Source organism: Cetorhinus maximus, chromosome 17 (assembly GCF_964194155.1).
Source record: "Cetorhinus maximus chromosome 17, sCetMax3.hap1.1, whole genome shotgun sequence".
Taxonomy (NCBI): Eukaryota; Metazoa; Chordata; class Chondrichthyes; order Lamniformes; family Cetorhinidae; genus Cetorhinus; species Cetorhinus maximus.
Genome location: NC_135895.1, coordinates 80,814,226 through 80,832,632, shown reverse-complemented (window position 1 = coordinate 80,832,632; position 18,407 = coordinate 80,814,226). Strand labels below are relative to the sequence as shown.

At 42.6% G+C, this 18,407-nt stretch overlaps 1 protein-coding gene across 1 annotated transcript in view; it reads left to right on the top strand.

Moving 5' to 3' along the window:
• The window catches only part of imp3 (IMP U3 small nucleolar ribonucleoprotein 3), a 276,423-nt gene extending 258,296 nt beyond the window's left edge, over nucleotides 1-18,127 (top strand). The window contains exons 6-7 of the mRNA XM_078561507.1: nucleotides 14,820-14,892; nucleotides 16,931-18,127. Of these exons, the coding sequence (XP_078417633.1) occupies nucleotides 14,820-14,892; nucleotides 16,931-16,957 (100 nt within the window). The 3' untranslated portion in view covers nucleotides 16,958-18,127. The remainder of the gene's footprint in view (nucleotides 1-14,819; nucleotides 14,893-16,930) is intronic.
• The last annotated feature ends 280 nt before the right edge of the window (nucleotides 18,128-18,407 follow it).

Here is an 18,407-nt window from a genome sequence, read left to right as displayed (position 1 = left end):
GGAGCTCCTGCTTAGAATTCAAGATTGCCATCCAGTGGGATACTCGTGTTTGACGGCATGGGTGCCCTCCTTTCCTACCCTTCATCCTGTGAGTTGTGGGAACCCATTTAAAAGAAAACCTTCTGCTGTATAGGACTATAGGACTGGTGTAATGAAGCTTACAGTCATGGAAAGAGTGTTCTCATTGTGGCCTGTCAGATTGTCAGTCAGCTTGCAAATCCTTCCACTACTTCACACTCTTCCCTTGGAGATGAGAAAGCAACAGCACCCTATAACCAGAGCTGTTAATGTTGTGGAAATATTAGTAATGGCATTTATGATTATAAAGAAGGTGGTAAATCGCAAACCCATTTACACATGTAGGGCTGTGTTTATTTTGAATAAGTTAATGCCACCAGATTCTATTTATCACCTTTAATACCAAGAAACATCCTAAGGCACTTAACCGATAATGTAGAAGGAAAAACATGCACTCAGCCGAAGAATGAAAATTTGGGAGGACCGAAGTTTACCTAGAGATGTGGATTATAATGAAGGTCATATAGGAGGGGGAGGAGGTGAAAAAGTGTAGAGCTTTAGGAAGGGAAAGACATAGGTGGCTGGAAATTCAGCTGCTAGGGGGGGGAGTGGAGCACAAGGTGCCAGAGTCAGTGGAATGGTGAGTTGGGATGGGGGTGTGTGGTGGAGGAGGCTACAGAGATCAGGAGTATCAAGGCTATGGACTAATTTAAATATGAGGGTGAAAATTTAAAATCTAGGGACAGGCAAGCTATTTTATCATAGAAATTCACAGCATGTAAGGAAGCCAGTTAGTCTATCATGTCTGTGTTGGTAGAAAAAAAGCTATCCAGCCTAAATCCCACTTTCTAACTCTAGGTCTGTAGCCCTGTAGACTACAGCACTCCAAGTGCATAACCCAAGCACTTTTTAAATGTGAATGAGGATTTCTGCCTTTATTACCCTTTCAGACAGTGAGTTCCAGACCCCATCACCCTCTGGGTGAAGAATATTCTCCTCAACTCCCCTGAACCCTTCCACCAAATACTTTAAATCTATGCCCCTGATTATTGACCTCTCTGTTAAGGGAAATGGGTCCTTCCGATCCACTCTAAGCCCAGCATGATTTCAGACACCTCAATTAAATCTCTCTTTGTCCTCCTCTATTCCAAAGAAATCAGCATTTGGGAATTTGTGGCAGCCAAGGATGATGGCTTAGGGTTTAGCTGGAGGAAATTACTGCTCGTCCAAAGTAGGTTCCATTGTATTTCAAAATAAATTAATCTAATTCCAAATAAATGATATATTTGTGTACATAACTGCTAATGCCATTAGTTCTGAAACGTTTGGTGGTTCTACAGTGACTGACTCAGGTAGTGGATCTGGCTGCAATTGAATAGGAAGCCAGGGATGTAAAATATAAATCCTGCCCGTGTGGAAGATTGCTACCCTGATTGCTGCTTCCTTTACTTATATTTTTGTGTTAATTTCACAGCTTTTCCTTTTTAAAAAAAAAATGAAAATGGAGACACTGAGGCTCGTTGTGCTCCACATCAAGCTGTAAAAGAGTAGGAGAGAAGATGGACTAAATTGAGCAGTTGTTTTAAGGTGGTGTTAAGCTTGGGTTTTAAAAGCAATATGTAATTTAACCATACAAATCAAGAAAGTCATCACTTTGATCTCTGGTCTAATCTGAGTTTGCTGATTTCAGCAATGCATTTTGCCTAATTTGAGCTCCTTGGCTTATGGTGGAGTGTGGTGGGAGGGGGTGCAGGGGAGGAGGAGGGGAAATCACCTGGGTTACGGAGCTGGTCAGTGATGCCTCTTGATTTGTCTATCTATGCTCACACAAGAATAATGGTCGTCAGGGTAGGTGCAGGCAGGCAGCTCGTTACCAAAAACCATACTCTAGCATGAGTTAACACCTTCAAATAAGGAAAGAAGTAAACTGGAGGAGAAAATGTAAGAACTCAACCACAGAGTTGCCTTGCTAAACCTTTTTATAGTATACATATTGTGGTCTGAAGTATGTGGCAAAAATAATACAGACTTGCAGAATTGCACTCACACTCACAAATATCATTTTAAACTGCCTGGATACTGCATCCCATCCATGTCTTCCACTTAAAGCTTCCTATAGATTGTCTTCCCATTGCTGAGTATAATTCATTGGAGATTAACACCTTTCAATCTGACTGAATTCAGAGGACCCATTCATACTTACATTTGGCCTAATGTCAGCAGTCATCTGACCTCCCTTCTCTCTTTTTTTCTCTCTATTTATCTCATTTCAGCCCTCATCTGTTATGTCAGGAGTTAAATTGCAGAGTGATTTGTTCATAGTCACCTGTTTGCAGTAAGCCAAGCACAAGTGCTCAGCCTTGCTGCAGTCACTTCCACTTAAATCAGAAATCTGTTGAAGTGTAAAGGAATAAAAACTTTCCCTATCTAAAACTTTTGACCTGTTTGTTGCAACAATACAGCCTATTCTACATGTGTCACCATTTGATGATTGCATTCATTTTTCAGTCCTTGTGATGCTGACTGTAGCAAACCTGTTATGGTCAACAACTTGCAGTGCAATGCAGGCCTGCCAGAAAGGGAGTGTTTGATAGAATGAACTAACTAGCCAACTACACTTTGTGGTCTCTCAGTGGAAGGATGTAACACTGCTTCTAAGAAACCTTTTTAATGGTAAAGGAACCTACAGTAACTTATGTTTGTATATAGATACTCGGAAGGATAAAGTGATGCCATTTCTGCCGCAGTGACAAAAATCTTTTTCATCACAAAGATGTTGAGCTGTATCTTCACCTGGTTGTGGAAGGGCATTTGGTTGTGCGAATGGCCACACTTAGTTTTTTTGGAGCAAATCTGATTTTCTTCTGCATTTCCGACTGCACACCATTTTCCTCTGGCCTTTTGCAGGTCGGGAATACCTAGTGTGAAAAATACTCACCCGCCCCGCTGAGGTCGGGCTCCCCATTTTAATTGAGGGAAAAAATTGGATTTCCTCCCACCATTTTTGTATGGTGGTGAGGGTTTTGGAAGCCCATTTAAAGCACACAAAGTTTGAGAGAGTTTTAAGGAAATGAAAAGTTCTGAAAGGTAAACGTAAAGTATTTTCACACCTTCAAATGTCACTATTCTGTATTGTAATGTAGATGTATGTTTAATGCAGTGATTCATAGGGATCTGTCCTTTAAAGGTAAGTTAACACTTACATCGACCGGCCTTTTACATTAGCTCATTGCATTATAGTGCTTTTCCAATGGAGAAAGCACCATAATGTAGTGAGAAAAGTCGCAAAATGGCCTGTCAGCCTGTACTGTCATCTTCTGTACTGTGACTTAAATGCCTGTGGCTGATTGAAAAAGACTGGTTTTGAAATTTAAAAAAAATCCACATTTGAAAATAATCTAACCACTTGCTCTTTGGATTGATTGACAGGCACTCTGCTTTGAATTTGAAATGGTCCCCTGTTGTTCTTTCCTTCCCAGAGAATAGCCATTATCAATGCCTGACTGAGTTTCAACTGCTAATTGGTTCATTCATCTGAGATTGAATGACAGTTTCAAGAAACTGTAATAACAGATTGCCCCTTTAATGTGGTTTCTGGTTTGTCGACTCAAGCTAATAGGATTAAAAGTATACCAGTTTCCTTTCACATGGCAGAATGCATTTTTTACTCAAAACCAATGAATTGATAAGCTTTTATTAGATGGCGGAAGGCTTATTTTTTTCCACAAAATGTACAATATTTTCCATTGATATTGCGTGGAATCTGAAGACTGTACAACACGCATATTCGGTGAGTGGCTACGGGGCATAGAAGTGACATGGAGTGGCATGGGTGATCTGAGGGGACATAAAGATGGCATGCGGTGGCATGGATATCAGAGGGGGCATGAGCCAGCATGGGCTATCTGAGGGGGAATGGTGGGGGGGAGCTGAGAGGTGAAGGTTAGGAGGCCTTTAAACTCTGGGGAGCTGGGATACTGTGTTGGAGAACCAAGGTGGGCCTTCTAACTGGTCCGTCTCCGCACTCACACTGCTCATGCACTCTGGTACGACTTAAATTGCATTGCAAACCCGATCCCAGTCTGAAAAGGCAAAAATGGTCTGTGAAGTCACACCTGGGTCAGGTGTGCCATTTGTGATCCACAAAAGTAGTTTTCCTGAGCCCAGAGGAAGGCTCAGCCCTTTGTATCTGCTCAGATGCTCATTTTTTTGAATTTTGGGAATCCTCATTTCAAATCCTTCACTTCCCCTCCCACATTTCTGAAATATTACCCCCACCAGGCTTCTAGTACCACCACTGTCTAGTAATCACCCCTCCCCTTTCCGAGGGGCATCTCCTTCTGATTCCCTCCCCTTTCCTCAGCTTGGAAAGCCTTCCACCTTCCATTTTAAAACAACCCATTACTGCTGATTTTCACAAGACGTGCGTTGGGGATAGCTGGGACCGTTCAAAATATATGAACAGAAAATTCTATAAATGAATCCGTTCAAAAATGAATCCTTTTCACAGTTATTATCTGTGCCCCTCTCTGTAGATTTGATAGCTCAGATTACTGCTGTTCCTATGTAATCAAACTGATATTTCTGGAATGTCAACCAAAATGCTGCTAATTCAACATTGATGTATAGTTTCAACATTTCTTCAGCTATGCTTAATAAGATTAGCAGCTGTACAAATATGTTGTAAAATTCTGTTGAGCCAGTGTTTTCCAATTAGTGAAAAAGTGGAGTGGCAAGCTGTTTGCCCGTTGTGCACAGGACTGGATGTAAATTTACAAAAAAGAGAAACTGAGAGTGCCAGACTTTGAAATAAAAGCAGGAGGACCTTGAAATTCACAGCAGATCCTGGAAATTTGCAGAAGATCTTGAGTTTTAATCAAGGGTGTCCACCCGAACCATAAACCTGCCTTTTCCATTCCTGATGGTGGTAGATCTGAGGCGTATTTCGAGCACTTTGTACCTCACGGACGTGTAGCTTGCTTCCGTCTCCCTTGTCTCCTTTCTGCTTGTTTTGGGAAGCTGAAACTGTGGATGTGGATAGTTTGATGTGAAAATGAACAGAAGCTTTGAAAGGCAAGGAGCCAAATGCAGCAAATACATTTTTTGGTAGGTTCTCCCAATAGATTTGTAAACATGTAGGCTGGATCACTTGTGATAAGACAAATAAAATTAATCAAAATATCACGATGCTGTGTCAGAGTTGTTGGATATTGTGCACAGAAGATGCTAACTGACAGTTACTAATGTAGTTACTGTTTTAAAATATTGGATATAACCTGCTGATTTGCACTAATGTTTGTGGATTTGTTGCCCTTCTGAACATGGCAGTTCTAGATAGGCAGATAGGGAGTGTCTGTGAGATGTCTACCTGGGAACTAATGCAAACCAGCAAGAATCCATAGAAAATGGCCCCAACAACAGCAACAACTTCTATAGCACCTTTAACATAATACAATGTCCCAAAGCACTTTACAGGAGTATTATAAAACAAGATATGACACCAGGCCATATAAGGAGATATTAGGTCAGATGACAAAAAGCTTGGTCAAAGAGGTAGGTTTTATGGAGTATCTTCACAGAATCTCACAGTGCAGAAGAGGCCCTTTGGCCCATCGAGTCTGCACTGACACGTGTGAAACACCTGACCTACCTACCTAATCCCATTTACCATCACTTGGCCCATAGCCTTGAATGTTATGATGTACCAAGTGCTCATCCAGATACTTTTTAAGGATGTGAGGGAACCCGCCTCCACCACCCTCCCAGGCAGCGCATTCCAGACCGTCACCACCCCCTGGGTAAAAATGTTTTTACTCACATCCCCCCTAAACCTCCTGCCCTCACCTTGAACTTGTGTCCCCTTGTGACTGACCCTTCAACTAAGGGGAACAGTTGCTCCCTATCCACTCTGTCCATGCCCCTCATAATCTTGTCGCCCCCCCCACCCCCAGTCGTCTTTGCTCCAACGAAAACAACCCAAGTCTATCCAACCTCTCTTCATAACTTAAATGTTTCATCCCAGGCAACATCCTGGTGAATCTTCTCTGCACCCCCTCCAGTGCAATCACATCCTTCCTATAATGTGGCAACCAGAACTGCACACAGTACTCCAGCTGTGGCCTCACCAAGGTTCTATACAACTCCAACATGATCTCCCTACTTTTGTAATCTATGCTTCAATTGATAAAGGAGGAAAGTGAGATACAGAGGCGGAGAGGTTTAGGGAGCAATTTCTATAGGGTAGAGCCGAGGCAGTTGAAGGCGCAGACACCAGTGTTAGAGTGATTAAAATTGGGGATGCTTAAATGGTCCGGGCAAGAGGAGCTTAAATATCTTGGAAAGTTGTGGGATTGGAGGAGATTATAGAGATGGGGAGGGGCGAACCTATGGAAGGATTTGAAAACAAGGGTGAGAATTTAAAATCAAAGTTTTGCTTGACAGGAGCCAATGTAGATTTGTGAGCACAGAAGTGATAGGTGAATGGAATTTGGTGTGAGTTAAGACATGGGCAGCAGAGTTTTGGATGACCTCGAGTTTACAGAGATAGAATGTGGGAGGTCAGCTAGGAGTGCGTGGAATCGGGAAAGATGGGAATAGATTTATGAGGCAACAACACTTTCAAGGACTTTGAAGTGGAAAGGGAGGTTAGAGATGGGACAGTAGCTTACAAAGACAGAAGATGACGTAGCAAATTGGTTTGACTTGTCCCAGGGTATTTTTCTCAAGTATTTTTTTGTAAATGTGATTCTGCCCAAGTTGAGGGTGTTTGTGGTGTAGAAATGGAATGTTCTTGACTTTAGAAACCTTGTGTAAGTATCAAGCACAGCCAGGTGAGTTATAGCATAGTTTGAAAAGTTCAGAAGGCTCCATCTATAGCAGAGCACCCCTTTCCATTCTGTGGTGTATCCCTCTCACATTCCCTCCTTCTGACCTTTCTAAGTGACATTGTCTATTTAGGCCAGTGTCATGGTAAGGGCCCGTATGCGATAGCAGCTGATTGAAGTGGTCCACACTGATCCACATTCATTTCTTATGGCATCTTTACAGCCAGTAGGCAGAGGAATCTTCTATTCTGGAATCTGCACTGGATTTGAATCCAGATCTCTGAGGTAGAGCGAACATCGTTTATTCGTTTGGTCCCAGCTTCCAAACGGCACCACCCCCACTCACCAATCAGCACAACTTTGCTACCATGCACAGCATACCCAATGCCTGCAATACTTGTATTTTCTGTGGCCCTACAAACCCCACCCCTGTGGATCCTGGGGAGGGAGATTCCGAAGAAAAAGTTTCCAGATTTACTGACTTTAGGCCCTGGGCTCAAGTCCCAGCATTCCTTGACATTTGAACCAGCTTGTTTTATGTTTCAGTGTCTGGTACAAGCTGCAGTTTCCCACAGCAAAACTTCCCTCTGGCTCCCTGAATATAGAGGGACTTATTGTCTTGAAGCTGAGCAGTAGTCAGTGGTTCACTAATTTACCCTTCCAGCAGAAGGAGGCTGCTTAGAGGCCAAAACCCATCCAGGAGATCAGATGTCACACAAAAATTTGAAGCGTGAACTTAACCCCCTTGCTGCCTATTGCTGCCAAACTTGCACTTTATGGATTGTAAGAATGTGTGATCATTTGTGGCGTATAGGACACATATCAGGATGAGTAGTTCAGGCCCAGGAGAAATCCCAGCTTTGTTTCGTGACTGGGAAGATGATGTGGAGCTATCTTTAGGGTGCAGGCAAGGCTGAAATTGCCCCTGTGAGCTGTCAGATGGGTTTCCTTAGTTAAACTTATTTCTTCTCACTAGTTGCTGATGGCTTTTATATTGTGCTGAGTATGTCACATTCAGTAGATATGTGACTGGGTCTTTAGCAGTAGATTTGTGGCAGATACCTGCGTTATCACTCCCAAACTGTTCAGTTTGGATGATTCACTCACTTCTTGTGGTTAGTTATGAAGCTAATGACCTATTATTCATTTCTACAGTGCGCTTCAATGCAAGAAAATATCTGAGAGCTCTTTAGAGTAAGGAAGAAGATAACGTGATGAACAATTGATATGTAGGGAATGGAGATCTTTGAAAGGGTATTTCCCAAGTGGTGAATTTGGAGAGGGTGATTCAAAGCAGGGAGGGCGGTTGGAACTAGGTAGAAAGTTACACAAGGTTAGTATGTAGTACTTGAACGAGTGGTTGCCAATGTTGCAGGGAGTGGGGTAGTGCGGAAAAATCAGTGTTAGGTTCGGGAGTGTTCATATGGATATTAGACAGGAAGAGATCACTGAGGCATGATGCATCAAGGCCATGGAGGGATTTGGAAACCGTGGGCTGGATTTTCATGGAGGTGGGGAGATTCCATGGAGATAAAACAAAAAATGACAGCCAGAACCCGATTCCAGGATTCCCAATCCCATTCCTGGCTCTTAACCTTGTACTGGTGAAAAAAGCTTCATAAACATTCTTGGCTGAGAGCCCATAGGAAAAAAAAGTTACTTGATTGACAGCTCTTGCTCTGTGATCTATTCTGTCAATTGCACAATGTGTATCTACATAGGACACAGAGAGATGTCAAGTGCTTGCAGTTTCTGCTGTTAATAACTTAAAGGATCTGAATGATTGACACTTTTATAGGGCTGTAGTGAAATAAGCTTTTAAGAAGTCGAAACGTTTGATTTTTTAAAAAGCTTTTTCACGCATCTTATTGTTATGATAGGTTTCGTTGGTTCTCTACAGAGTGTATAATGGGTGAATGGGCATGGGAGTGCTGTAGCTTGGCATGGAAGGCATGAGAGGCCATGGGAGGGTGAGTGGAGGGGCATAGCTTGACATCAAGGGTATGAGGGCCTTGGGGGGGTGGATGGGGGATGAGGTGGCATGAGTTAGCCTGGATGGGATGGATGGGGTATTGGGGAATGAGAGGGGTGAGCGCAAGAAGGCTGTTGTTTGTTCTGCTGTCACTATTACAACTGGGACAAAGTCCTTGAGCACTGAGGCGGGCCTTTTTAAACAGCCCACCTCAGCACTCGGCGGACTCAGCAGCCCCTGTGGCTGCCTGCAAACTTTTTCCGGAAGTAATGGGCCCAACTCCAGTTAGCACTAACTCCACACCTGTCCAGCACCAAAATCGCAAATTTGCTGGCACTTTCTCCCAAGGCGGGCGAGCTGAGCTGGGATATTTCCCGATTTCTGCTTCCCACCTCCAGGATGGAAATCCAGCCCCCGTGATCGGAATTTTGAAATGACCATGCTGGAGTACTCAGTGCCACTGGATTCAGTAGAGGAGTGAGCTGCAAGGCTGTCAGTGTGTTGAAGTTTATGAAAGGTTGATATTGGTGGCCAGCTAAGAGGGCACTGTACAATTTTTGCCTTAAGGTGTTGAAGGCATGAATTCTGATGTGCGTGTGGGGAAATAAAAGTTGGTCCTGATGGTGGTTTTGAAGCTTCAACAGGGAACTCCAGAAATTGCGAGGTACAAGTTGAAATTGCTGCTTCTATTTAACTCCTATTAGGTTCAACAGTGCAGCCAGACACTGTGTTGAGATCATGGCTTAACTTTGTGAGGTGAGTGAGGAGGGAACATCAGCTGTGGATGTTGTCACCTCATTGCCTTCTAAAGGCTAAGCAAAGAGTGCATTAACTGAGCTGTAGAGAACAGTCTACTCATCAGCCTTTGAAGCTGCAGGCCTGCAGGACCTTGAAATTAAAGGTATTGGGGATGGGAGGGCAGGGGCATATTTCTTTAAAGGTTACTTGTATCTGGAAAAGAATAAAATAAATTGATCTTAGAGTCATGCAGCACAGAAAAAGGCCCTTCGGCCCATCAAGTTCGCACCAGTCAAACAAGTACCGAACTATTCTAACCCCATTTTCCAGCACTAGGCCCATAGCCTTGTATGCTATGGCATCGCAAGTGTACATCCAAATGCTTCTGAAATGTTATGAGGGTTTCTGCCTCGACCACCGTTTCAGGCAGTGTGTTCCAGATTCCCACCTTCCTCTGGATGAAAAAATTCTTCCTCACATCCCTTCTAAACCTCCTGCCCCTTACCTTAAATCTATGCCCCCTGGTTATTGATCCCTCCACCAAGGGGAAAAGTTCCTTCCTGTCTACCCTATCTATGCCCCTCATAATTTTATACACCTCAATCATGCCCCCCCTCAATCTCCTCTGCTCCAGGGAAAATAACCCCAGTCTTTCCAATCTTTCCTCATAACTAAAACTCTGCAGCCCAGGCAACATCCTGGTAAATCTCCTCTCCACTCTCTCTAGTGCAATCACATCCTTCCTTTATTCGGGTTCCAGAACTGCACGCAATGCTCAATGTGGCCTAACCAGCGTTTTGTACAGTTCCACCAAACCTCCCTGCTCTTATCTTCTATGCCTCGGCTAATAAAGGCAAGTATCCCATATGCCTTCTTAACCACCTTATCTACCTGTCCCGCTACCTTAAGGGACCAGTGGACATGCACGCCAAGGTCCATCTGATCCTCGGTACTTCCCAGGGTCCTACCCTTCATTGTGTATTTTCGTGCCTCGTTTGTCCTGCCCAAGTGCATCACCTCACACTTATCCGGATTAAATTCCATTTGCCACTAATCAGCCCATCTGACCAACCTGTCTATATCCTCCTGTAATCTAAGGCTCTCCTCCTCACTATTTACCACCCCACCAATTTTCGTGTCATCCGTGAACTTACTGATCAACCCTCCTACATTCAAATCTAAATCGTTTATATATACCACAAACAGCAAGGGACCCAACATCGATCCCTGTGGAACCCCACTGGACACAGGCATCCAGTCACAAAAACACCCCTTGACCATCACCCTCTGCTTCCTGGCCCTCAGCCAATTCTGGATCCAATTTGCCAAATTGCCTTGGATCCCATGGGCTCTTACCTTTATTCTCAGTCTCCCATGCGGGACCTTATCAAAAGCCTCGCTGACGTCCAAGTAGACTACGTCAAATGCATTGCCCTCATCTACACACCGGGTCACCTCTTCGAAAAATTCAATCAAATTGGTCAGACATGAACCTCCCCTTAACAAAACCATGCTGACTGCCTTTGATTAATCCCTGCCTCTCCAAGTGTAGATTAATTCTGTCCCTCAGAATTGCTTCCAATAGTTTCCCCACCACTGAGGTTAGACTGACTGGCCTGTCGTTCCCTGGTTAATCCCTTCCTCCCTTCTTGAATAACAATACACATTAGCTGTCCTCCAGTCCTCTGGCAGCTCTCCTGTGGCCAGAGAGGTATTGAAAATTATTGCCAGCGCCCCTGCTATCTCCTCCCTTGCCTCACTCAACATCCTGGGATACGTTTCATCCGGGCCTGGAGATTTATCTACTTTTAAGCCTGCTAGACCACCTAGAACCTCCTCCCTTTCTATGCTAATTTATTTAATTATATCACAGTCCTTCTGCCTGATTTCCATACCCACGTCGTCCTTCTCACTTGTGAACACCAACACAAAGTGTTCATTTAGAACCCTACCTATGTCTTCCGGCTCCACATGCAAATTACCACTGTGGCCCTTAATGGGCCCTACTCTTTCCCTAGTTATCCTCTTACTCTTAATGTACTTGTAAAATAACTTTGGATTTTCCTTTATTTTACCTGCCAATGTTTCTTCATGCCCCCTTTTTGCTCTCCCAATTTCCTTTTTAAGTTCCTCCCTACACATTCTATACTCCTCTAGGGTTCTGCTGTTTTGAGCCCTCGGTATCTGCCATAAGCCTACCTTTTTCGCTTTATCCAATCCTGTATATCCCTTGATATCCAGGGTTCCCTGGATTTATTGGTCCCACCTTTTATCTTTACTGGAACATCTTGGCCCTGTACTCTCCCTATTTCCTTCTTGAATGAGTCCCACTGCTCTGACACAGATTTACCCAAAAGTTGCTGTCCCCAGTCCACTCTGGCCAAATCATATTTGATCTTATTAAAATCGGCCTTCCCCCAATTTAGAACTCTGATTTCTGGTCCATCCTTGTCCTCTTCCATAACAACCTTGAATCCAATGGAGTTATGATCACTAACTGCAAAATGCTCCCCCACTGATACCTCTACCGCTTGCCCGGCTTCATTCCCTAAAATTAAGTCCAGGACTGCCCCTTCTCTTGTCAGACCTTCTACGTACTGGCTTAAAAAGCCCTCCTGGATGCTTTTTAAGAATTCTGCTCCCTCTAAACCTATCACACTATGACTAACCCAGTTAATGTTGGGGAAGTTGAAATCCCCCACTATTACTACCCTATTATTTTTACATTCTCTGAAATTTGCCTACATATCTGCTCTTCTATTTCTTTCTGACTGTTTGGGGGCCAAAAGTACACTCCCAGCAATGTGATTGCTCCTTTTTTGTTTTTCAGTTCTAACAATATGACTTCATTTGAGAAGCCTTCTAAGATGTCATCCCTCCTTACTGCTGCAATTGATTCCTTGATCAATATTGTGATACCCTCTCCTCTTTTTCCTCCTTCCCTGTCTTGCCTGAAGACCCTATATCCTAAATGTGGCATGTACCAAACTGCTACAGGGTTTATTTATTTTTTTTGCATTAAGCTGGTCCCACAACCACAGTCCTTAAATGTGACACAAACAGAAAACACATTTTCAAGACATTATTCTGTTTTTATGTCAGCCATGTGCGAATCTGACTTTAGTGTGATGAACTTCATTGTAAAGGGAGCGTCCCCTCCTAGTGGTGGGGAATGAGTTTTGCGGGTAGTAAGATATTCACAGATAAAACCATTTCTCCTTACTGCGCTTCTCATAATGTTTGATTCATTGTACTCTGGCTGGTTGGGTGCCAGAGCTGGAGCGTGTTTGATCTAACCCTGAAAGATGAATGCATCTGAACTGCATGATAGATGCCAGGAGACCAAATCAGGGGAGGGGAAGAGGAAGAACTTGGTCTTTTATATTCACAATTGGAAACAGTTAACCATTGTTTGCTGGGGAAGAGTAGCTGAATAATACATTAACCTATGGAAAATCTATAACTTGTATATTACTATCCAGCTTGATGTCCTTTTTGCTGTTGTCTGTGTGATTGGACACTGCCATTAGGATGCCAAATCCATGTAAACGATTGATCCTCCTTTTAAAAAAAAACCCTTGTGTGATGAACTGAGGACTGTGTGTTACTTAAAAACAAGTGCTGCATTTATATCTGCTATGATTTGTTTCAAGCAATCATTCCAATATAGAAAGGCAATCGACAGCCGCCTGTAATACAGCAGTTATTATATTTTGCCCACAAAAGCAAAATGCTGCAGCTGTCGGAAATCTGAAAAATGAATGAAGCTGCTGGAAATCTGCTCATCTTGTCGATGAAAGGTCATCAGCCTGAAATGTTAGCTTTGTTTTTCTCTCCACACATGCTGCCTGACCTGCTGAGTATTTGCGGCTTTTTCTGCTTTTAAAGTATATTGTATCTTGCCTGTTGCTCTCTGAGCTTTCAGAATCCTCTCTCAACATTTTTTGTAGTATAGAACCTGCAGTGTGTTTTTGTATTCCATTTCTTTAATGTATTTTGTCTTCAAAGAACAAAGAAAAGTACAGCGCAGGAACAGGCTCTTCGGCCCTCCAAGCCTGCGCCGATCATATTGCCCGTCAACTAAAACATTTTGCACTTCCGGGATCCGTATCCCTCTATTCCCATCCTATTCATGTATTTGTCAAGCTGCCTCTTAAACACCACTATCGTACCTGCTTCCACCACCTCCTCTGGCAGCGAATTCCAGACACTCACTACCCTCTGCGTAAAAAACTTGCCCCGCACATCTCCTCTATAGTTTTCTCCTCTCACCTTAAATCTATGTCCCCTAGTAATTGACTCTTCCACCCTGAGAAAAAGCTTCTGACTATCTACTCTGTCCATTCCCCCTTGCTTTTTTTTAACTTTGGTATTATTTTGATTTTAGGCTTCAACTCTTCATCTAGCTTTTTTCAGAAATTACAATCACTGGGGACATTAACAATGAACAATTATGACTTACTGTAATTAGAGGTAACTATCGATCCCGTGATATCCTATTCCACTCTTGACACATATAAGGGTGCAGATGTTGGTTCGTAGGAGACTTGATCTACTTTATAATAACTACCCTTGTGCTGTGAACGCACATTGTGTTGGAAGACAGCCTGAATCATACGACTTGATGGCAGATATAGTGGAATCATTTTCCATAGTTTGGCTTTTGATTGCCACTATGAGCTGAAGAATTATAATAAAAACTGATGTTATAAGGCATGTTTTCAGTGAGATCCTAAACGTCAACAGCTGAAGAAGGAACTTCTTTATCACTAAAAGAACTGTGATAGTGAAAGTGAAATGAAGTGAAGCAGAGAAATCTGCCAGCCAGACTGACCCCTTCCTCCCTCACGTTTTCTTCCCCTTCAGTCATTTTTGGGTGGGCACCTTTGCCCCCCAGAATGTTAGTGGAAACAGGCTAAGTACTGCTTGTGGTAGCAAGATATTTACACATATGCACTGTTTATGACCATTTTAAATTTGAACCTAGCTTGTCTCAGACTAGGAGTAGTCAAGTTGCTTCAATGCCAGGTTACTGTGAGAAGGACATCAGCAGTGGGTGGAACAGTTGTGGGAGAGACCGTTTTCTCCCTTCTGTTGGTGAAAGTGCCTGACAGCACAAACATGTCAATGCGTGTAGCAGGTTAAATCTGGAAGTACTGGTTATAGTGGGTAAAGGGCTGTGTGCATTTATCAGCCTCAGTACAAGGCAGTCCAAATACTTTTTGAATATCTGTGTTAACGTGGCCATTTTCGTATCAAACCTACAGGAATACAGAAGACTATGTAACCTGGGTGGACTCCTCGAAAATCAAGCAGCATGTAATGGAGTACAATGAAGAGGTAAGAACTATACTGTTAACAACTTGCTTGAAATTCTATTGCACACTTTTTCTTCCTGATTGACTTATGCACTTAATTTATTGGGGAGGATCTGCCCAAGTTAATTTCATCATCTACAAAGCACAAATCAGGAGCGTGATGGAATACTCTCCACTTGCATGGATTAGTGCAGCTCCAGCAACACTCGAAGCTTGACACCATCCATGACAAAGCAGCCTCCATGATTGGCACCATATCCACCACCTGAAACATTCACTGCCTCCACCGCCGATGCACAATGTTGGCAGCGTGTACCATTTACAAAATGTACTGCTGCAACTCACCAAGACTCCTTAGACAACACCTTTCAATCCCACATCCTCTACCACCTAGAAGGACAACGGCAGCAGATGCATGGGAACACCACCACCTGCAAGTTCCCCTCCAAGCCACGTACCATCCTGACTTGGAACTATATTGCCGCTCCTTCACTGTCGCTGGGTCAAAATCCTGGAACTCTGTCCCTAACAGCACTGTGGGTGTACCTACACAACATGGACTGCAGCAGTTCAAGAAGGCAGCTCATACCAGCTTCTCAAGGGCAATTAGGGATGGGCAATAGTTGGTGGCCTAGCCAGTGATGACCACGTCCCTGAACAAATAAGAAAAAAAGTGGCCTTTGAGTGGATTTTAATTGTCTGCTTTAGCCTGACACTTGAAGCTAATGCACCTCAGAATCTGAAATAAGAGCAGAAAATGGTGGAAATACTCAGCAGGTCAGGCAGCATCAGTGAAAAGAGATGCAGAGTTAACATTGGACTTCAGAATCCACTGCACTGTATGTCACAAGTCACCCCAATGCAATAATTAATCCTTAATAACCAGTTTAAGTATGATACTTTGGCTGGAGGTCAACATTTATCCTGCCAGTTAGGAATGATGACTTGTCTAGAGAGAGGTAGATAGGGACACAGTAACTAGAAGCAGTGTTTGCTGTGGAACTTGGCCATATAGTCCAGGGGGATATCTTGGTGAAACAGTGTTCCATGTTTACTTAATTGAGATTAATGAGGGCAGTGGTGGAGACATTAATTTGGCTTCTTTGACCCTTGTGTAAAGTAGGATCTATGTGTGGTGTTGATTGAAGACAGAATTGGCCTCAATTATAATGATCTCTGCAGTTGAATAGCCAGCCGATCCTTAATTCACTGGTAGCACTCCTCTTTGAGTCAAAGCTTCAAGCCCACACCAGGATCTGAGCGTAGAATCAAGGCTGACATGTCAGTGCAGTTCTGAGGAAGTGGTGCACTGTCTGAGATTTCATTTATCAGATAAGATGTTAAACTGCGACTGGAACCACATTTTTCAGTTGAGTGTAAATATTTTCTGGCAGTATTTAAAGAGGAGCAGGGAGTTCACCTCGTATCTTAGCGAACATTCCTCCCCCAACTAATTTCACCAAAACAGATTAACCTGTCATTTATCTCACTTACTGTTTGTGAGATCTTGCTGTGAGCATATTGGCTTACATTTTTGCTTACATAACAACATTGACTGCACTTCAAACAGTAATTAATTGGCTGTTTGGGCATTTGAGGCCATGATGATGTTATATAAATTCTAATACTTTCTTAAATAAAGCCTGAGGCTGAAAACATCCAGTGACTAAAAATAGAAAGGGTGATTCTTGGAAACTGCATTTATAAAACCTTTAAGCTAGATAAATATCCTGAGGCGCTTCGCAGAGTGTTGACAAATGGACATTGAGCAAAAAAAAGATTTTAGGAGGAGTCAAAGAAGTGACTTTTAAGGAGGGGAGGGTATGATGCAAGGTTGATATTGTGGGGTGATAGTGTTTGATCTTGTGGTTCTGATGAAGGGACACACTGAACACATTTACCTGCTCTCCTGTGCATTTCCAGCATTTTCTCTTTCTATATATAATGAAATCAAGAAGATAGCTTTAAATTAAGCTGGAATATCTTTGAAATGTACACTTGTTGATTGATGTAACAGACTGGAAGATGTGCATTAATTTTCCTTTTTTTTTCCCCTTCAGAGAGATGACTTTGACCTGGTTGTCTAGTTCCATGTTTTTGTGCGGACTGCCCTGTGCATTACTTGGTTTAAGTAGAGGGAATATCGCCTTTGGTGACCTACTGACTGCAGTCACCATTGCTGAAACGTCCTAACCTCAGACCATATCTCGAGGCTGTATGATGGAACTACCAATTTATGAACTTCTGTTTGGTTATAATCAGTCCACAACAACTTTCCATTTTATCTCCATCCTCATACTTTTGTTGATGCAATATATATTATAAAACATTCTAATTTTCCAACATGGTGGACTCTCCCTAAATGGTTACATTGAGTTATTTTACCAGTTTTGGCATAATTTGTGTCAAAACAAATTTATATGCTTGCATTGAAGCAGTGATTCAGTGTATAGTCTTATCATTGCCTGCAATATTGTCATTGTTGTACCAAATTGGTGGGGATGCAACTCGACTTCAATTTTTGTAAACTACCCCTTTGAGCGCACCATAACCTCCACACTGATCTGATACTGAGACAACTACTCCCTAACTGTTGGCAAGTACATTGTGTTAGTGCAGTCCTATCATTAATCTGATATGATTCTGAATGTATTTTGAAGTAAACTGCTCATACAGGGCCACAAGGAAGATGCACTCTCCATCCCTAGCTCACAGATCAGTCCAAATGCACACACACACATTCAAAAGAAAGCACCAGCAGCCCATTTTTTTTGTAACAAAGCAGAGAATTCTATTTGAAGCCATTGCACAATCATCTGATAAACAGCAGCCTTGTCCCATGGGGTTTGCAGAAGGTGAATTGCATATACTCAAACCAAATCAAACCAGCCCCCTGTTATCTTTGATCCTCAGAGGACTGGAAAAGCATTCCAATCCCAAAATTTGAATTCAAATCAGAAGATTCTTCTTCAGAAGAAAAGATTAATTTTGCTTTAAACACAGTTCCCCAAACCCTGATCTAGTAGTGTTCATTTTGGGGGCAAACAAAATGTCAGTAGATTCCAAATGTTATAATACTGGATTTTTGTAAAGAATAATGTACAAATTAGTCTAACCTATTTTTTTGAGACTACGGTGTTTCCAGCTCTACAAGAATTTGTTATGCCAAGGTTAACAAAGGCTAACGTCATCTTATGTTAGTATTTCTCAATTTAAAAAAAAACTTCTATAAATAAACCCAACTCTTTCACATTTTCCATTCAACTGTGGTTTCCATTTGTAAACAAAAGGTCTCTTTGTAGTAAAGGCAGGTTCGGGGTAGATGGCTGTCGGTAAGGATTGTAATGTTCTTTTAAAAGTTACAGGGGTGTTGAATAAGAGGGAGCATTCATAGAACACTGGTTGCAGCCGTTGGCAGAAACATCGCTGTTTGCTAAACCTTGGAGCTGAATGCAGATGTACCAAAACAGAACTAGAACTAGAAAATGCTGAGGTTGTTAACCAGGATGACAGCTTAAAATCTTCACCAACCAGAAT